The sequence below is a fragment of the Rhopalosiphum maidis genome, chromosome 2 (assembly GCF_003676215.2).
Source record: "Rhopalosiphum maidis isolate BTI-1 chromosome 2, ASM367621v3, whole genome shotgun sequence".
NCBI classification, from domain to species: Eukaryota; Metazoa; Arthropoda; class Insecta; order Hemiptera; family Aphididae; genus Rhopalosiphum; species Rhopalosiphum maidis.
This window is the reverse complement of record NC_040878.1, coordinates 39,995,772-40,018,997: the sequence shown is the minus strand read 5'-3', so window position 1 is coordinate 40,018,997 and position 23,226 is coordinate 39,995,772. Positions and strand designations below refer to the sequence as shown.

At 26.9% G+C, this 23,226-nt stretch overlaps 1 protein-coding gene across 1 annotated transcript; it reads left to right on the top strand.

Annotated features, from left to right (window-relative positions):
- Window positions 1-30: 30 nt before the first annotated feature.
- On the top strand, window positions 31-15,832 carry LOC113553116 (ras-like GTP-binding protein RhoL). Its single transcript, XM_026956275.1, has 5 exons — window positions 31-376; window positions 9,727-9,900; window positions 13,353-13,467; window positions 13,768-13,885; window positions 15,136-15,832. Exons 2-5 carry the CDS (start codon window positions 9,737-9,739, stop codon window positions 15,348-15,350), a joined length of 612 nt encoding a protein of 203 aa, XP_026812076.1. The 5' UTR covers window positions 31-376; window positions 9,727-9,736; the 3' UTR covers window positions 15,351-15,832.
- Window positions 15,833-23,226: the final 7,394 nt, after the last annotated feature.

Below are 23,226 nucleotides of genomic sequence, written 5' to 3'. Positions count from 1 at the left end.
CGGGAAGTATTGTGTATTTGTGTGCAGTGTGAGTGTGACTAGTAAGTAGTGAGTTAGTGAGTCGTTCATCTGAAACGTTCCGATGAGTAAGTGTTGTACTCGAATCTTAATTGAGAACTGTGCGATTTTAATCACAACGCTTTTCCTGTGAATCATATTTTAAGTGTTTTATTTTTTTGAAATTGTACTTACCAAAACATTTATTTGATTATTATTGAAAATTTTTATAATTATTTTTAAAATATTTAAAATCTTGTCGTGATATAGTCTTGTTTATTTGTATAAATACAAATTGTGCGAAATTTGTAAAATTTACTTTACTTAGATGGTGGTTGTACAAGCTTGAAACTTATTGGACACATATCGTGGATAAAAGGTACCTAGTTATTATAAGCTTTTAATTATATAATTAAATGTTTCTATACAGAACCTATTTAGTTATTATAGTTACCCATATGAATAAGATAAAATATTATTTGATCAATACCTTTTAAATAAACTTAATATTAATTTGGGTTGAAAAAAAATGTGTTTATGTGTTAATAATATGTTTATTATGAATTAATAGGAAAAAAACCTTGATAAACTGGTATTTTTAGAAGTACCTATTTCGATAAAAACTGATCATTTAGATAAAAACAAATATGATTTTTAGATGTATTGAGGCAATTGTCAATAACCAATAAATGTATTTTTATAAAATATACTTGGTGTTATTTCTTATGAAGTTCTTAAGTTTTATCGTTGTAAAAGAATATTATAATTATTAATTCAAAAGAAAATAGGTACACACGTGTATACCTATGTGGTATGTTTAATTAGTCTGTTATAATTTTAATTGATTTTAGTAATATTATAATTCAGTGAAATATTATTAATATTCTCAAAGTTGTAAATCTTATTAATTATTTATTTATCAATGTTCACTTTAACCGTGTCTACCTGTAATACTATTGATTATTGAAGATGCTCGGTAATGCTGACAAGCGACAATCATTCTGTTCTGACGTTGATATCGGATATGTGCTTCAAAACAATAATAATAATAATAATCATCATATATTTGTAATAATTTTATAAGTTTTTTTATTTCATAATCATTTTGATATTAATAGAAAAAATAAAATTGTTGGTAAAAGTCAATAATGTATTAACATTTTAAACTGAAAAATGAATATTAAATAAAACATATTTATAGATAATATGATTTTATTTAAAAATATTTTTCTATAAAAATCATAGTTTTTTATCGATAGCTATTTATTTAACTTTTTATTGCATAAAATTAAAAATTATTCTTTTTATTTCTTCGTGTTTTCCCCATCTATATCATCCATAATAAGCCAGCATGCTGAAATAAGTATTCATTGTATCTCGAGATGGGAACAACATTTGGAATTGAAAATTATAAAGATTTAATGAAGCTTAAATAGTGAATATTAAATTTTTTATTCATGTATCTACTTCACAAAAATTAGCCACTGCCCACTGGACGTTATTAGATGTCTAACGTTTGTTAGTCAATTATAGAAATAGACTTATTAAAACTATTCGGCAATAATATTTTGAATTAAAGGTATTAATAAATTTAAAAATATTATTTCGTAAAAAGTATAACATATAATATTACTCATATTATACAAAATAATGTATAGTTTCTGCTACACGTCTACACTGACACGTGACAATTTAATTTCAATATCTGTCTCCCATGCGTGCAACATAGCAAAACACATTCATGTAGGTTGACTAAAGTTGTTCATAAATGAATGCAAATTAGGAAATGATGTTAAAGAATTTAATTTTTATATTTATTTTTTTTATACGGTTCGAAATTTTAAAAACATAGTTAACTATGTTAAGTTTTCACCTTTTATACATCACTGACAATTTTCGTTCAACAGTACTAATTTTATGTTGTTATAGCTTTAATATTAGATTGAATTGACTTGTTATCAAAATTAAATGTAAGAATATTAACCGAGTTAATTTATAGAAAATTGTTTGACAATTTCTTATTGATAGTCTTCAGAAAACCAAATAATATAATTTATTATCTTAATATTTTTTAGAAATAAGTATTCCTCGATCTATACAAAATGTTTTAACGAAATACATTTTTAATCTGAATTAGTTTCATGTAAATTAAAGATAATATTAATTTAGTTGGAAATGTTTTTCTTGTGAAAAATATTTTATTAACCCTAATAGTGGTATACCTAATAATATCAAACCGAAAGCAATCAGATAATCAATTCTACATTTCTATAGGTATGTATTGTATAAATTATTTTGTTTTTTCTGTATTCAATACAAACATATATATGTTTAGATTTATTTTTTCAATTTATATTTCTTTCTCTCTGAAAGAATAAGTATAATAAATGTTATTTTACACTATTTTTAAGAAAATATACGTCTAAATGATCGTATTTTTCAATTTATGAAGCAATGGTATTTATAATTTACAATTCATTATTTATAACAATTCTCTTTAATATTATATAATCAAGATAGTTTTAATTTTTAATTGATTTTTATCTTAAATAATAACAACAAATATTGAGTTATTATATCATTTATTAATTTTCATGTAAAAATTGAAAATTCTTAATTCGTAAAATTCAAACGATATCATTGTTTAGATAAATATATATCTATAAAAGCGTTGACAAATAAGTTCTGTACACTATAATATGTATTTGTAAGTAGATTGTAAAATATATATTATACATTTTTGAGTCCGCTATTAAAAATATGAACACACGCATCGTGTTCGTTTAACCTTATACCGTTTTTATTCGCTTCGATGTTACCAATTATTGTTGAACAATAACATGTAATTACAAAATTGAAACTTTATTGTTCCACTGTTAAAGTGTTTTATGTAGCTGAATGCAGCCTAATTACAATGATAAAAATCCGTATCGCCCGGGTGACTGGTCGATTTATCATTTGGACAAATCGATAGCTGTTATTCGTTATTATTTGTCATTTTGTCACGTACCTATTTAGAAATTAAACCCACAAGCGTGCGCAAATCATTCATTATGGTTTAGAGCTGCGGCATCTGCAATGTGGCCCAAAACACCCCTCAATATGTAGTGGAAAATCACGGCAGATTTGTAACTTTAAACTGTAATAATTAATATCGTATTTTTGTTCTGTTTTTAATCAATTAATAAAATATTTTTAAATCGAAAAATAAAATTTATGTATTACAATATCTGTCGCGTGCATTTGTGTAGTCTTTTTTAATTTCATCAGCATATTATAATTTTGTACAATATTCGTCAATACCAATGTACAGTTTACGTACATATCTACTTAATATTGAGTAGGGTATTTTGATCGTACAAAGTTGTTGTCAATTTTTTATGTATAAAATACCTAAATTAGTAAAATTTACTAACATTTTAATTTATTGGTTTTAAGAAATATCCTTTTAGGAATACTTATGTTTTTAATTTATGAAATGTGTAGCATATTAAGGTGTTATAATTCTAAATAATTGGTCTTATTTATTTATAAGTATAACTGTTTTAATAAAACTATACATCACTGATAAAAATTTATATTTAGGTAGAACTTATATTCTAATACTTGTATTTTGAAACCTATCTTTATTTTTAATCGTATTGTGTAACAGGACTATTTTATCAATAAAGTAACATTTGTAATGAAAGTTAGTTAAATAGTCTTGTTACGCCTTATATATGCTATATTATTTGCAATAAAAAATTATTACCTATAATGTAAAAAATCTAATTTTATAAAATTTAAATAGTGGAAAAATAAATACACTCGATATCAATATTTTACTAAATGTCTGTACATAATTGTGTTGCTCAAGTTATAAATTAATAAATGTACAAAAAAAAAATTGTCTGGTCTTATAATTTTTATTTATTTGTTTTTTTACAACAAGATAATAATTAGAATATATTATTCCAAACTTAATGACTATGGTTGACAGGATGAGAATCGAGTGAAAATTGATAAAAAATCTTCTTATATTTTATACACAATATACAATTTGTAACGAATAGTAGTGTAGTACAAGAAAAAAACAGCCAGTTCATATTTTTCGTGTTCTCAGTTAAATAGTGTATTATTAAATCGAAAGAAAAAAATAATAACGTCGCATCTGTTTTCAATTTGGAATTGTTGAAATGGCTTATGTATGTAGCTACAGTAGCAGTAACAATAATACCTACGTCAGTTGAAAAAAATATTGACTAACTGATTTTACTATGTAAATAATATTTCCATAGTACCTACAATATGATTAAGTGAAACAAGAATAAAACATAATTATGTTATATTATATTTTAATAATAAATGATTACTCCCTTTGTATTTTGTTTTCGATTTGAAGCAGAGAAATTATTGTGTTGGTTTTAAATTTGGTCTGTCATATTATTTTGAAGTAGTAAAAATGTTTCAATCTTTCACGTTGCGGGTGGTTTCTGGTAGCTAATGCCGGAATTAATATTTAACACATCCAGTGACCTATTAAATTACTCAAAACTTACTAAAGTGAACAGTGAAACCTATCTGTAGCAGACAACATATTGGGGAATTCAAATATGTTCACTACTAAGGGTTGTGTTAGTAGGGGTATTTACTATTTACTCATTTATATCGGGCCATTTGCTTACGCTATCAAGGGGTATCCGTAAACAGAGGTTTCATTGTAATACTGTATACCTATAGAAGAGCGATTTTACTGGCTATTTATTTGAAAACAGCTTATATAAGATTTCCTAATTGTCTTAGGTTTAGTACCTATGCATAATGCTGGTGTTATGTAATTCAAGTTGAAATTGATAGTTAAATATTTTTGCGAATACTCTGGTTTTAGTAATTACCAAGTTAATCGTGAACCGGTTGTTGTGTTCGTTCAATAATTTAATATTATAATAATTGCTAATTATTACCCGAAGAATGTTGCTTATTCGTGTTTCAACATTAAAACCTCGGCCTCTGCGTTTCTTCTACGAATTCCGCCAGGAACAATAATTACCTATCGGTAACTATAATCAAACACAATTGTTACTCATTTATGTACCCTACAACGAGCGTACGTAATACGGTGAGCCAAAGACCAAGATCGTTGGATTCTCAGCGGGTAGCCTAAACATTGTTCGGGGCCGTCTGGTACTCTAGTTCCTACGTCATTGAGGGATAATTACTCACCGGACCAAATGGAATAGGTATACCCTCGTAAAACCATCAGTCTTTGTAAAACAAAATCCTTTCAAAGCGTTCTTCTTTTTGATGTTCGTATATAATATTCAAGTGGGAAAACATACTACTTCGCCGGTAATCGTTATTAAATTTTTTCCGTTTTTTTTTTCAACAATTCAGAGAATTTTCATACTCGCAATATTATATATTATACGATATTATAATATGGGTATATGTACTCGTATAAATATATATAGATACCCTACGTTTATTTTGCAGCGCGCACACTTATAATAAAGTACATAAAATATAGAAAAATGTTGGTACATTCGTGATTCGTTTACATGAACATTATTATTGACATATTATCGTTACGTATTACAGGTACTTAATATCATGTACAGGGTGATTCGCCAAATATATTGTACTCACATTCGTATTTTACTGAAATATCGAATTTATTTAAAATAAAATTAATAGAATAATTAGAATTTTAAGTCTACTTAAACACCATAACAAACTATATTTTTGAAATACATACGTCGATTTTCATACCACTTAAATAGTATTCTAAAACTTACTAGAAACTTAAAAAAAAGAAATAAACTTTTTTACTATAAAAATTGTTTAACACGGTATTTGTTTTATGATGTATTAATATCGACATTTGAGTGAGCATATTTTTGAGTTATATAGTGTTTTAATAGCTGATTTAAAAAAATGGCTATTTTATGATTGTTTAAAAATTAAAGTTATTTTTATATCTAATATAAATGTTATTAATTTTTTAGAATTCTTCGGGTGTAAAAACATCTTTATAGTTAAAATTACGAAGAGAAGGGAAGGGGTAAGCTATAATCATGTTTGGTGAATCACCCTTTATATTTATTTGTTTTAGTACGCGAGATTCTCTGCTGTACCTAAACTGTAGTTATTAACGGATGCATAACTTTTTTTGTATTATTGTACATAATGAAATGAAAAACTACTCAAAAACTCTGCACTTGAATACAAATATATATATATTTATATTTGGCTGTCTGGCGCTATAATGTTTTATTTTTATTATCATCTTGAAAAAAAATATCATTGCGATTCAATTTGAATTTGGCGTTATAAAAATATCACGTCAGTGTGTCTTTTCGTAAATATTTATAAGGAATAATAATAAATATAATAATTATTATTACTATTGACGATGAACGTTTGAAAAGACAACTGACAAACTCGACGGGAACAATGCATCATCATTTTTCGTTTATTATTATTATTATTCATCTTTTCATCTTATTATATATATATATATTTATATCGAGAGACATGAGCACCGCGCGTACGGATAACACGAAAAAAGTCGTAAATTATCTAATCAATGCCGTTGTTGTAAAACAAAGACGCCTGTAAACAATACGTCGCAGGTATATCTTTGTCACCGTGTGCTAAAATATCATAATATGCATATATCATTATAATACACGTGTATGTAGGCATTAGACCTTGGTTTGGTGAATTTATAATTTGACGAAAAAAAAATTACGCACTCCTCCGCATATAATATAATATATAATAGGTAATAATTGTCGGCGAACGATATTATAACTTATAATTGCGACTGAAGTGTGCTGTAATATTTTTTCTCGAGTTCGGTCTCTTCCGTTTGCGAGACGGTAATATGTATTATTATTATTATTATTGTATTAACCAACCGTTAAAAGAGGACGACCGCGTGCAGCAGAGGCGTTTTCGTTTTATTATTATTTTTTCTTTTAATATTTGGCGTGCGGTTATGCAATGGACATTTAATTCATTGACAGGGAGCAATCACCTTTAATTGACACACTTAAACTTTAACTATACTCTACCGCCGGCATGTTGTTATTATATTATATACGTATACGTCGCAGACGGGAACCATAACATCCTCGCATTATTTGGTATAGTAGGTAGGTACTGGACGATTGGCCACACATGATATACCACGTCACCCCTTCTCCGCACGGTTTAGATTGCATTACGATTGTTTGTTAAAGTTTTCGTAGGTCTAAAAAAAAAACTAAAACAAAAAATAATAAAATAACTTAGAGACGGTGTTTTTGTTCTGAAAGTATATGACCGTCGCCGCGCGTGCGAACTCGTACCGATAAATTTTAATATTTCACGATGGTTTAAATTTTATGCACTCCTACACGAATTACGCATACATCATATTTTATCATAACCGTTAACTTATGTATATTAAATAGGTACGTCAATAAACGTATCGTATGATATAATAATGCGCTGCGTCTCGATTATTGCGAATCTCCAATAATGCCCCATAATTATTATTATATGATAGACGTTGGAAAAATGCAATGGTTCGAACGAACTTTATGTACACGTCTATATATATTTCTATCTTAATATCATATAGATATGCGATGTTTTCGACGATTTACAAACCTCAGCGGCGTATAATGTTCCATAATGTTTTTGTTTTTAATCTTCTGTCAGTCAAACGAGCAACAACAGCTAACAAGTGCATTGCAGTAAAATTATGTCCGATCTATTTGCGTATGCGTTAATCAGTGGTACAGTTGCTTTTATAGATACGACGACTGTTTTATTTTACTCATAGTGTCTGTGCGCTGTACACATAAATATACTATCGGACATTATTATTGTTTCCTGTTCGTGAATAGCGTGCATTCGATCCGTTTCAAATTTGCAACGTTTACATGCATGCACTAGTTAAAAAACTATACAACAACAAAATATTCCGTTGTTTTGTTATGTTGTTATTATCAATAATGTTATTATTGTTTTTATATATTTGCGAACATGTAATGATACAAAACGTATCAGAAACGTTCAGTTTTTTCTTCGATATTTCTCCTATCGCGGGATATATCACCACAACAGTGGAGGGATTTTGCATTATTTTTCGATTGAAAATCGAAATGTCTTATTGCGGCAGTCCAAATTGCAATAACATACTGTGAAAAGATAAATTTTTGTACGTATATTATGATGAGTGGATGTCGTACTTCATTTACATTTTACCTAGTCAGATTTATCGTATTGTCCGTATCGTATCATTTTAGGAATATTTGCGCCCAACTATATGGACGTATTATAAGTACTCGTACGTTCTAAGATAATTAAATTATTTATTTCTCAACTGTGAATAATGTAATGTATATCAAATTGTATAGCGATGCCTCCCTTAAAAAAAAATTCAGACTAGTTGTGGATAGTGCGTGACAAAAGAAGCTTGCAAAGAACTTTGACTAACAGTTATTAACTCTAATTACTTGGCGGTGACGTCGCTACTGTCGGCGTCTATGGCGTGTATGATGACCTCTTAGTTCCGCGCTTTTGTATTCACGTCATGTGCCGTCACCTGTATATCATGATCCATGGGCAGACACATACGCCGCCGGCTGTGAATTAATATTGTGATCGGCACATCTTTCCGGCTGCGACCGCAAGTCGTTCCCCCGCCCATGTAAACCCTATCCTACAGGGTATCTGTCTCATCGAATTTGTCGCATAGTCTTTATAGTGTTACGAAATTATTCCTAATTATTATTTTTCAAATACCATTTTAGAATTTTTTTACCGCGTTGTTTGGATAACATAAAGTCACAGTAATTTTCGGACCAAAACTAGAAACGAGATAAAATCAAATTATTCGTTTTCGAGTTTGTTAAAAATCTATCAATCGACACGACCATCTATCAATGTACATACAAATGTAAACATTTTACAAAACAATTTACAACCGCGATTTCCGTTGTCTGGGGTACAAAAAGTTAAGGGAGAGTCTCAAAAAAGTAAGCTTCTGATAAAAGAATGTATTATATATTATATTGTACTGATGTGGCCCACGGAAACAACCGGCATACGGTGAGACACCCTGTATAGTTACGTTTAATATACCACACTTCCTTTCCCTTAATCACGTATGGGCTGGGAAACACCAGACTTGAATATTAAAATGCGCCGTATGTTTACATTTGTTTTTACTCACTTTCGTCGAGCATGCATTACACACACACGCACAAACTTATATAATATTATATCACATTTATCACGAGACCCGATGCGCCGAGTGAAATACAAATTAAACCCGTAATGGAAGTTGAGGTTTCTTTTGAATAATTTCGTTTCATATCTTACCACTTGCTTTGCTGCCGCGCTCACACACACAGACACACACACATACACGAATAGACACCGACGGGAACGTGAGAGCTCCCGGTGTATATATTCACGTGTTGCACGTGTAACGAGATCATAACCGGAAACGGGGAGGGTGTATAATAAATAATAGAAATCCTTTTCCCGTGCGATCGGGGCAGCTGAAGACGCGCCCTTTAGATGCGTATGGTCCATATTGATCTAGATTTTAACGAAGATCGTCTTCCTGTTCGATTTTTTCCTTTTTGTGTTGTTTATTCGCGTTATACACTTTTACATCCGTCAGCAGCGACCAAATGTTTCCAACGTGAACTATATTATATATATTGCTATAATGCCTACTGTGATTCGCAGGTGTTTAACCATGGGAGCCGAATCTCAATACAGTGACACTCTCAAATCGTCAAAAAAATGCAGCAAGTTGAGGCCGTTGAAGATAACCGCAGTCGGAGACGGAATGGTCGGAAAAACTTGCATGCTCATCACCTACACGACCAAGCAGTTTCCTACGGAATACGTGCCCACCGTGTAAGTGAAAAACTGAAAACAAACTTTTCTGTATTAGTTATGTGTAAATCTATAAACAAACTATGCAATTATAATACAGCTGTAGTAGGTAAACAGTATACAGCTAATACGTTGGTACGTTTATTTTATTTTAATCAGCGGTTTGTAGTTTATTGTAGTTGGTCATAACTATACTAAATTATGCCGGTATACACAATATTATCATGACTCATAATAATGTTATTAATTATTATTTTAATATTCCATATAATATTAATGGCTTACTGGATAGTTTAAATAATCTCGGCTGTTTTAAAATGCTATAGTAACTAATGCCATATTTGTGGTATAATAATGATTAATAATTTGAACGTGTTTACCAGTGTAATCTACACTTTGTTCAATATTGATAATTATATTATTATATTTTTACATTTTTATGGAAATAAAAAACAGACGGTTTAGCTGCCGTTTCACAAATAATGATATATAAAAGCAATCCCACATTTGAGGTACATCCTGTTGATTGCTTGCTAATCGTAAAAATGTGACATAAATTAATTTCTATTAAAAATATAGTTTTTTTTGATAATCATGCTTGTAGTTTATTTATTTTTAGATTACATTTAAGTTAAAATTATAAATATTTTATTATTTGTAAAAATTAGCAAGATTGATGCTATTTTTCATCTATCACACCTTCGTTATAGAATAGGAAACCATTCTTAAAATTTCTCATTTTGTCGAACTGTTAAAGTAAACTACCTATTACTAAAAATGCAGAAAAATTTAAACTACATACCTAGTATTTTAAATTACTTTTATTTTTTTTTTTTTATTTAAATTTTAATGGAATTCAATAGTATTAATTATATGTTTGAATCTGTCAATTACAAAAATCAAGATATTGTAAAAATTGTTAACTGGGGCCCACTGTGTTCATTATTAGTATCTACATTTTGTGATTACATAATTTGAAGAATTTTACTATAAAATGAGAAACCTAAAGAGTGAATTGGTTACAATTTGAGTTATTTTTTTGACAGATAAGACATATGTTAAACTTGTGTACTTCGTGCAAGTTATCCATTGTTAATATTAAAGTACAAGTATAGAACAATTAGAAATTTAAACATGGGTGTTATTTTTTTGTGATTAATTGGGATATATTTGGAGAATATCCAAAAAGTTACGCGTGTTACTGTGATTAAACGCAGACAGTACTTTGGAGAATGTTTTAGAATTATTCAGTGGCTACAAAGAAAATCGCGAAAACCAATATACAATACATAATAATCTATATTTTATTTTAACATAAAGGTGAATAATATAATATATAAAAATTATCTGTTGGTGTAAAAACCTTTTTTAAATACGAACTTGATCATAGTTTTGGATATATTGGATAACACTAATGTTCATCATAGTCTATTAAAGTATATTATTTTCAAATTTAAAGACATCTTTCTCATCGAGCACATTAAATAATTCTAACAACTACACATAAGTGCAGAATATCACACTTCGTTTTATTTTTTAAACAGTTTATAGTTAATAAGATATCTATTACAGTTATTTATACGATGTACAATTTTTTAGATTGTTATAAACTTAAAAATAAACAGTGTAAATTATTATTCTGATTTTTGTATAGCATAAGTGATCGAAGCCACCTTAATTAAAATACGTAGGTATTAGAGAAAGTATGTCAGAAATGAGTCATATTACTTGTGACTAAATAATACCTGAGAAGGTTCTTTTTATTTAAATGTTAACTATAAAACGACCTATTTTAAGATTTGGCGTTGTTATATTTACTTATTATGTAGCATTTCCTTCAAATTGATGGAGAATATAAATAATTATATTATGTAAATTGGATATTTAGTGTGTTAAAAGTGTGTAAACGTTTTCATATTTTTCGGAAACGCCGTAGTATTATTAAAAATACAAATATTTTAATTTATTTTTAAAAATGTAATATTACAATTCGAAAAATCTATTATAAGAATATGAAAATTCTAAATAGCTATATGTTTTTGAAATTATATTTTATAATGGTATATTTGTATGCATTTAATTTATAATTTGTGTTTTATACTTATATTGTATTTGTAGTCGAATTGAATTTATTTAAAATCAATTAAAGTTTTAAACTTATAATGAGTTATATTTTTCATTTATTTTTTTTTTTAGATGTTATATTTTATCAAATACCTATCTAAGATAAGCGATGGTCGCTATTGTCAAGTTCTGGTATATTGTCAACAAATTTCAAACATAATTATATTTAGTTTTGAACGTATGCTACGTAAATTTAATCACGTTATTGATTCCCAATGAACTTAATAGGTATTGGTTAAAGTCTGAATATAGTAAATAATAATATAAAATGTACGTTATACATAGCCGCTATAGGTACCTATAATAGTTCAATTACTTTAGTTATAATAATTGCGGACATTATGTGTTAAATGTGTTCAATGTACAATGTACAATGTACCTAGATATTCGGTTATAATTATTATTATTGTTATAGAAATATAATTTAGTTTTCAATAAATTATTAATAACGTTTATCAATAATATTCATATTGTTAAATAACTATTTTTTGAATTTCTATATTATTATGGGTATGGTACGGTAAAAAAAAAAACAAAATGATAATATTATAATGAACACTTAAATGAACAGCTTTAATTTCAATCTTATCAATAACTTTGGTCACTTTTTACTTGTCATGTTTCAGCTAGATGCTTATGATGCGTTGTAACCAAAGGTTAAGTTTTAAAAATTGAAGTTCTCAGTATAACATTTTATATTGTGATAAAAAAAATCATATTATATTTATATAGAGTGATCATTTCATTTGTATACATTTTTCTCAATAATCATTGTCCATTTTTAATCACCAAAATAAAACTAAAATATTGAACGGTGACCGTCGCATGCCTGCATAATATTTATTAGATAAAAGCATTGTTAGTAAATTACATATTGCAAAATAAACTTTAATATTTTATATTTATACAATTTACTTTTGAATAATTCTGTTACAATAATTATCTACGTCATATTGCATAATACATAGGATGTATCTCACTATCTTGTGCTTAAATTATTATTAAATCTTAAATAAACAAAAAAATTGGGAAGGCCTAAGTTCCTCCTAAGTCCCCCTTAGTTGCGCTAATAGATGATACGAATTTTTTGATTATATTATTATTTTGGTTTTTTTTCTGAGATTCATTATTATATACATTATAAATACATATTATATATATTAAAATTTAATTAATATATACAATATAATGCAATATATTCAAGTATTATGTAAACATAATATATTAACATAATAATCATTCGTATCTTTGGATTTTTTAATAGGATGGGATGTGGGAATATCAAGTTTTTTTTTAAACACGTTTTTAGAGCTAATAATAATCATAAATATTTTTTTACATATTTTAAGATTCGACAATTATGCAGAGAACATAATTATGGATGGTCAAGAGTACAACATGTGTCTATGGGACACTGCCGGCCAAGAAGATTACGAAAGACTTAGGCCATTATCTTATCCCAATGTGAGTTAAAGCATTTTACTTTTTTAATATCAAAACATATTTTAAATATATTATTATAATCTATGCAATTTTATTTTTCAAAATTTTACATTTTTTACATTTTGTTTATTCGTGATAGGGTTATCAATAATTCTATGAAAATAGGAACAGAAAATTCTTTAAAAAATAAACTAATGACTATTTGAACTGCTCTTAAAATTATTATTATTTATAATTTTTGTCCGTTGTTCCGGATAAACTACATCGAAAAAATGAAACTAATCATATGTTATACTAATATATGATGATATTATATTACAGACGGATTGTTTTCTACTTTGCTATTCAGTTGGTAGTCGAAGTTCATTCGAAAACATTGCCAGTAAATGGCATCCGGAAATTCAACACCACTGTCCGAAAATACCTGTGATATTGATCGGTAAGGCCAGATGACGAAAACTGTATTATACCGTATGGGTGCGAATGCTGGGATATTATGTTTTATAAATTTCGTATTGTATTTATTTATTTTTATATACCATGGAAATAACATTTATCCAAATATTTAACACACAAATATTACTAAACTGATGAAAAACAAACATTTATTCATTTTTTTTTATTTCCGTATTTCTAATATTATATAATCTCTACTTTTATTTAATTAATAATTATATAACCGCGATTTGTTGTTTTTTATAACACTACTGCATGATATGTTATTAATGGTATTATTATGTGCAGTAAGTATTATAGCTGTACAAATATAGAACCTAAAATGCGCAAAATCTTAATAAAAATAATTAAATCTATTACCTATTTAATTTTATAGGGATAATAATTAATAATATATCAACACAATCATTATATTTTATAATATTAAAAATCCAAAATAAATTAAACACAATACTTTTGATTAAAAAAAAACAGTATCTAAATTATTTATTTTGTTTTACTGTAAACAAATTAAAAAAAAAAAAAATTAAATTTTGTTAATATTAGTTCAAAAATAATTACGTGAAATCAAATAAATGAACATACAGAGTCCAGTACAAACACATCCGAACAAGAGTAATATTTGTACGTATCTATTGTGTGCGTATAATATAATATTAAAATATTTAAAATGGTTATCTTATACATTTGTACCTATTGAATAATAATTAAATTCACAAAAAATTATAGTCTAAATGTAATGGCTGTGCGCCTGTGCATCACAACAACGCGATTGTGTTGGCTTATATATAATTTATATATATATATATTACAATATTTATGGTAATTTATTTTTTGAAATATGTGAATTTATATAACATGGGATATGCAATATATATAAATACGTTCGAAATTCAACATGGTATAATATACTACATAGTTTGATTACAAACTAATAATGAGAGACTTATGAACATATTTTTTAACCCGTTTATTTAACCTACAATTTATTCTATTTCTATTTAATTAAGTCTTTTATTATTATCAATATATTCAAACCGTCACTTTCGGCTATATATATATTTTTTTTCTGGAGAACTCATAGTAATAATTTGTAAGGGTGTTACGAGTCGTCGAAAGAAATCTAAGCTATGTCGCGTCATAAAATTTACAATACCTAAATAATATAATATTATCTGGATGTTTGTAACTATGCAAGTTCGATTAACCGTTGTCAAACAATTACATTTGTAGGTACGAAAACGGATCTTAGGCTGAGCCAAAACGACTGTGTAACATGGAAAAAGGGCAAAAAAATGATGAAAAAGATCGGGGCCGTCAAGTACCTAGAGTGTTCAGCTCTGACTAACGAAGGGCTGGACACCATATTTATGGAATCGGTCCGCGCGGCCATCAAAAGACCAAGACAGAATTGTTTTTCGTTTCCGTTCACCCAATGCTGTAAATAGAACACGCTCACGGGACTCCAACATCATTCATCGTCGTCGTCGCCATCATCAAGTACCATGCTTATACCATCCCAAAATAAGTGTTGTTCCGTTGTAGAATGTCTAATACGCATTATACATACATAATATTATAATTTAGTTGTGAAATACTTCGTTTCTATTAAAATTCATTTTTGGAACACAAAATATGTGCCATAGATTGTGAATCGCCTGTACATAATATATGATATAAAATATATTAACGTAATGCTATTTAAACGTATATACCTACCTACCTATCTTACTATATAATATTGTGACCTCGCCGCGATAACAAACCAACGAGATTTTATGTACAAGTTGTCGCCTTATATTGTCGGTTTATTATAAACTAGAGTACCTATGCTTAAAAATTTGTTTTTTTTTTATAAATGTAAAAATGTATTATTATTAATTTTTTTATTATTATTATTTGTTTGTTTTGTCATGTGCATAATATAGTATGTATATAATATCTAGTATATCTCACACTATATATCACATTATGACACGAATATTCGATTATTATACAATTTCAGTTTTGATTAATTTGTTATTAATTATTAAACTATTTATAAAAGATGACATTGTTTGCGTTAATTACATTTCGATTTTCCCAAATAATTAGAATGACGTTTTAAAAATCATTTTGTTTTTTTTCACGAACTCATGATTCTCATTCGAATTCCAACAGTCAATAGTTATATAATTATTTAATTATGCGATTAATAGTTATTCATTAGCCGATGGTAATAGTATTCCCAAAGAATATATTTTATTTATTTGAATTTCATTAGTTTATTCTAATAGTGGTAATACCCAAATAATGTATAGGAGGTAAGTACTAATTTCAATTTTTTTTTTTTAAAGCTTATTAAATAAAATGAGGTCTCTCAGATTTCTAATTTTTAAACGAATGAATTCTAAATAATTGTTATCTTTTAAAACATTTTACCGACAACCACGATTTACGATAAAAAAAATCTCTTAAATCGTGCGTACCTATAATAAGGTACAATTATAGCCACGCAATCTTATCACAAATATTAATGTATAGGTTTAATACTTCAATGTTTAATCTTTTACGAGTCATTGTGAAATGTCTGGTTACGATAACATATACCTATATTGTTAGCTAAACGCTTTTGATTAGGTAAAAAATAATTTTCCACAGTGGTTCTTTTCATTTTTGTGTTCTTCTCTTTAAGAAAGGAGGTAACTAATTACATAAGTAATTATATTTGTTACAAAAATTATTTTAAATATTTTAGTTGGATTTTTATATTAATGGTTCAGACATATAATTGCGTGAACTTACGTCGTTATTCACGTTATTTGATGTATAATTATTCTAAACTAACTCGAGTGCAGGATTAAACAAATAACGGTTATTATCAGTATTTTGATAAAGGTATTATTAATATACAAGGTAATATGAGCTTAAATATGGTCAAATAAACGCTCAGATAATTATTTTAATGCGTAACCTCATGATCGATCATTTTTCAATAATAACAAAACGAAAACTGAATTGCATAAAATTATTTTGAATCATCATTTATAATTTACAATTTTAAGAATGCGATGGTATATTTCCCCTTTTTTATTTTTTATAATCTGAGTCAAGTGACTATTCAAATGACTCAGCTCATTTTCGTGTTCATTATACGTTCATTATTTTAACATTATTTGGAATTTTTTGTAAAATTGTCAAATCTTGTGATATAATCTATGCAACCCATAGGTTGGGAACCGCTGTTATAGAGAATATATTATTATGTATAGATAAATCGATGGCATTTACGTATTTGTAAATTTTGATAAAAAATAACAGATTCTAAAACAATAATTACGTACCTACCTGCCTATGTTTTTAAAATTATATAACATATATTTGATGCAAATAATGACACAAAATATTCTTAAGAAATAGAAATATATTTGAATGAGTTATAAGCGCTATGAATAAAAATATTTATTCTAAATTAGATTTAAATGAAATTGTATTATATTATTGCATTCGCCGATAAGTTGTTTTAATATAAAAATAAAACTAATTAATTTATTCTTTTTAACATTAATTGGTTAATATATTCTATTATAGTCTGATCAAACTAATTATTAAATTTTATTAATTTTAAACCATTTTACTGTATCTAGTCCGCAATATATGAGTGTAGGTTATTAGATTAGTTGAGAGTAAGTCTTAGCGGCAGTAGGTATTGCGAAAGCATTTTCTTGGACGCAGTCGGCTTAAAACAAAAAAAAGGTTGAAATGAAAACAGACGTTTATTTTTGCCTTTTAAAAATAAAATGTTTATGTATTATGTTACGACTTACAATGTATTGTTATGTAATGTCAATAAAAATAAAATATTTTACTTATATTTAAAAGTATATGCATTGCTACTATTTTTTTTCTTCTTTGCGAGTATTTAAATACAAAGAACATTCTGTAAGCATTAGTTTTTTTCAAACCGTTTAGAATCAGATTTCGAATGTATTATTATTGATTTCAATATGAACACTTTTAAAAATTGTAAATATTTAAATTACCTTTAGAAAGAGCTGAATATATTAAATATATTGATGTACTTTTTCACCATAGACTTAAATATGTCGAACATTTATTATATTTTGTAAATTAACTTATTTACTAATAAATTTGGTTTGAATTTGAATATAATCAATAAAAAAGCATTTAAAATGTAAAAAAGCATTTAATTTATATAAAAAAGCAATTACAAAATGTACTAAAAACTTATATAGACTAACTAGTTTGTATTAAAAAAATTCAATACCGTGTACTCAGATAAGTTGTCTTCAGTAAAACGTTTTGAGCTCGAAATATGTTTATGCATAGAACACGATCTTTCTAAATTCACCGAAATTATTGGAATGTATTTAATACATAAATAATTATCTAAATTAAGATTACTAAATTTTAATAACTCGATAAAGTATTATCAATAAATATATTGCCGATAATAAAACCTAATTAAAATAATTTTAAACATAACATTGACAATGCATCGTCTTCGCAAGCTCTTATTAATTTGAACCAATAATACGTATGCCGTGTAAAAAACTATTAGATCAATTGAAAGTTAAACACAAAAAAAGTATTTATAAGTAAAAAAGGCAAAAAAAAGCCTTTGGCCTTCAAATCCGAACCCTAGTTATTAGGTTCCGATTTCCTAAAAATATGTTGCACTGTCCAAAGGCGTGTCCAGATCTTTGACGCAAGAAAGTGCAACCTGGAGTGTGCCCAAGGGGCTAAGGGGCTTTAGTCTTTCTTATACTAAGGAATATCTTAGTTCATGGTACCACCTGAAATCACAGGGGGTACAGATGCATACCCTGCATCCCCCGTGGACACGCCTATAGCGCAATTTTAGCACAATTGGGTTTTCTATTTGGTATTTCCAGTATGAGACTGTACATATTCTATATGAATATCAACGTTTCACCTACAATTATTAATTCATCAATTTAAATTATATTTGATAAACTAAAATTTTATTCAAATAGTTGATATTATTTTAATTTTATCTACACTTCGAAGTTCGAATTGTTATTCAAACTTATGAACGGTAGATTTTATTGTGCACGTTTAGAGTTTATATAAATATGTTAATACTAATCTTACATTGTTATAACTGATTAAACAATAATAAAAATATAATCGTTATTTAATTATTATGAGTTTCTATCTACATTTAGACATTTAGTCATATTTATTTTAGAAAAGTCCAATAATTAGAGGTTTTTGGTTTTTTTTTATTACGTGAATATAATATTAATTTAGTTAATTAAATGATTTTAATAACTATAAGTAATTCTGAAATCACTTTTTACTAGGAACTCGAATTATTTATTCTCAAACATACCTATGCTCATTGGTTAAGCTTATGATTAATGTTTTATTGGATATGTTATCTTTATATTGCAATTTAGTTATTGTAATAAATATTATTATTAAATTTATTTTATATAATAACGGGTCGAAGCGGAAAAGATTGTTTTACATAATTCTAATAAATATAATTCCAGAAAGTTTGTTCATATCCCACCCGTTTGATAAACTATCAAAGTATTTTAATGTTTTATGCAGCTAAATACTGCATAATCATATAATAACAATTCGTATCACCTGAGGGACTGATCGATTTTTTTCTGATCTGAATTGATATTCGGGAGTATTTTTATTATTTTTTTCTCAGTTTCTTATTGTTATCTATTTAATTACCTAACGCGTGAAAATCATGGTTTTGAGCTGCGGCATCTGCAATGTCGACAAAACACCCCTCGATTTGCTATGTAAAATCACGTTAGATTTGTAACTTTAAACTTTAAACTGTAATAATTAATATTATATTTATGTACTGTTTTCAATCAATTAATAAAATAATTTTAAATCGAAAAATAAAATCAATATATTACTATTTTTGCCGCGTGATTTTACTTTGTTATTTTTAATTTCACCAACATAAACATATAATTTCAATCAATACTCATCATCTCAACCGATATACAGTTTACCTACATATTTTTCGTCGAGTAGTATATTTTTATCGAACAGAGTCATTAACGAGTTCATTAATTATATTTAGTAAGTTTATTTGTATTCCATTGCTTATACATCAATCAGTAATTATAAATGTAGTATAGAGAAATAATCATAACGATGTGTATTAAAATGTAGATAACTGCTCATCATTGTTTTCTTGAACTTACATTGATTATAGAATTATAGAATTATAAATCCATCTACACAAAATATTTACAAACAATCCAATGATCAAAGGTAGATTGATCAGATCAGATCAATTAATATTACCTTAATAAACATAATTGCTAAATAATATTGGAACAGAAAAAATAAAAACCGAAAAATTATTAGTATTAGTTTCAGCAACTGAAGACATAGGGCATATGGTCTATATCGATCTAGGTTTAAACGGAGATCTGCTGTTGAAAATAACCACAGTCGGTAACGAAATGGTCGGATTTGTATGGACTTGTACAATGGTTAGCTACTAAACAAAGCAGTTTCCTACCGAATACTATGTGCTAACCTTGTGAATAGAAATAAACTTTTGGATCGAATGTGTATTATACATAAATAATCAACGAAATTATTATAATATATAGTTGCAAATATAGGTACTAGGATAGGTTCAATAGTGAAATAAAGTTTGACAATAAGTGCATATAAAATATGTGATTTACTGATATATGAACCATATTGGACTTAAATGTTTTGTCTATTTATTAAAATTTATATGAAATGTTTTATACTATACAAATGTATGCGATAATAATACAGTGAAACCTCCATGTAACGAAGTGGAATAAGCAGCAAAAAAAAATTCGTAATATGGAGGAATTTTTTAAATATAGAATTACGTATTCATTAACAATGAATAAAATGAAAATTTCGTAAAATGGAAGTTCCTTATATGGAAGTTTCACTGTATAATAAAGCTACGTCAAAAGTATGCTTACATTACATTAAGTGTCCTTTATTTAGGTTTTCATATTTATCCAAAACCACTGTAACATCACCAGAAATACAAATATTTCCTTTTATTTTTAAAATTGTAAAGTTTCAGTTGCAAAAAATCTATTATAAAAAACTAAACTCCTATATATTTAAAATTACAATACAATACAATATAATACATTTGTATGCATTTAATTTGTTATTCATGACAGTACTTTATACTTCAATTATTTTTGCAGTTGAATTAAATTATTCTTTAAAATTAGTTTAAACTTATAATGTGTTCAATTTCTTAATAAATCAAAATTGTATGTTACAGTTTATCAAATATCTAAAATATTTTAGATGCGCAATGGTCGCTAATATCAAATTTTGGTATGTCAACAACTTACCAATAGCATTACAATAAGTTTTGAACTTTAAACGTATGCGTATGCTAAATAAATTTAATCACGATATTGAGTTCCCGATGAATTATTGTTTAAAGTTTGAATAATAACATATACGTTATATATAGATTATAGGTACCAATATTTTGTTCAATTACTTTGGTTGTAACGTTATAACATCAATACACGACGGATATAATATGTTCAAACTTCAGTGTACAATGGACCTAGAAATTACATTTGAAATATTAATGTATTTAATAGACATTTAATTTATGGTTTTAATTTATAATTGTATCCATTATAATCATATTTCTAAATAAAAAAAATTTGGTTCTCTCTATTCTATTAAAATATAAATTAAAAATTGTATTTATATATGCATGATAAGTAATATAATACAGTCATAATTTATTAACATGACAACCATTTGTAATTGGATTTTTTAATAAGGTTGAAATATCAAGTTTTTTTTTTAAACACATTTTTACAGCTAATAACAACCATAAATATTTTTAATGTATTTTAAGATTCAACAATTTTTCAGAGCACAATTATGGATAGACAAGAATACATGTGTTTCTATACTGGTTAGGTGGAAATGATAATTTCGTAAGAATTGAACTATATTGTATTATCCTAAGATATAATGTTTTAATTTTGAAATTATACTGAAGTACATTTTTAAGGTATAATATGATATTGACATTATTACATTTTATTTTTATAATTTTACACATTTTTGTTACTTACGGCTTATAGGATTTTCATAATAATACTTGAACGGAAAAATTTTTAAAATAAATTAACACAGTTATTAAACTATTCTTAAAATTATTAGTTTTCATAATATTTTTATATGTTGTCTAGTTTTTTAACATAATATTATGCTTTCGGGAAGAATACCGTAACGAAAAAATGAAAACTATCCATAATAATATTATGTGACAGTAATAATATATGTCGACATATTGTTATAGTCAAAAATTCATTCGAAAACATTGCCAGTACACCTAATGGCATCAGGAAATTTAACTCCACTGTCCGATAATACCTTTGATATTGATAGGTAAGATGATAAATCCTTTATTATACCGTATGGATGCGAATGTTTGGATATTATAGGTATCTTCTATTAGTTTCGAATTTGATTTATTTATTTTTATATATTATATGAAAAATAACATATCGATTCAAATACTTAACACATGAATTATATTTAATAACTGTCAAAAAATAAATATTTAGCCTGTTTTTATTGTTTTTCGTTTATCAAATATTATATTATTATCTCTACTTTAATTTTATTATATAACCACGATTTTATGTTTACTGTATACTAATATTTGGTAATGTATTATTAGCTTATATTAGCTAATATAAACTAGCTATTATAAAGCTTGTGAATATATTTGAGTTCTTCGGGCTAGATGGTGTAAAGTGGTATAGTTAAAAAAATGAAAAGGCTCTAAATAAGCTGCGCACGTGTTTTGGCATTGATGATTTCGTTGGTTTCATTTTATTTTTATTATAGTTTACGTATGTTGAATTTCGTTAGGTAACAAATATTTGAAAACCGTGCGCTTTGGGATTTTGTCCCTTCTTTTGACGGTCTAATGAAATTCGCGAAACAGAGCTACAAGAAACGAAAAAGTACTTATGATCAGTTAAAGGGGGATTTCCGTATCAACAAACATAAGTCCGTGGTATTATCTGGTTCTCTGTTGTCTACAAATACCCCTAGCAGTTTGCCACCCGTGACATTGTCTCCGTGTCGATCTGCTGTCTCTGGTGATACGTGATAGATAAACAATATATACTTATTTCAAGGGCAACACCATACATTATACCGACGTGAAATATTTAAGAATTGGACGTGTTATTACGGCGAATACTCAGTAAAGTGATGTTAAGGCGTCCTGTTGGAAATTTTGTCAAGGTTCCAGTGACGTATAAGGCATCC

Excerpts from the sequence above, each read along its gene's own strand:
- LOC113553116 (XM_026956275.1), top strand. The coding sequence starts at position 9,737 with ATGGGAGCCGAATCTCAATACAGTGACACTCTCAAATCGTCAAAAAAA. Across the intron at positions 13,468-13,767 it reads GGCCATTATCTTATCCCAAT|ACGGATTGTTTTCTACTTTG; the intron begins GTGAGTTAAAGC and ends ATTATATTACAG. Across the intron at positions 13,886-15,135 it reads AATACCTGTGATATTGATCG|GTACGAAAACGGATCTTAGG; the intron begins GTAAGGCCAGAT and ends TTACATTTGTAG.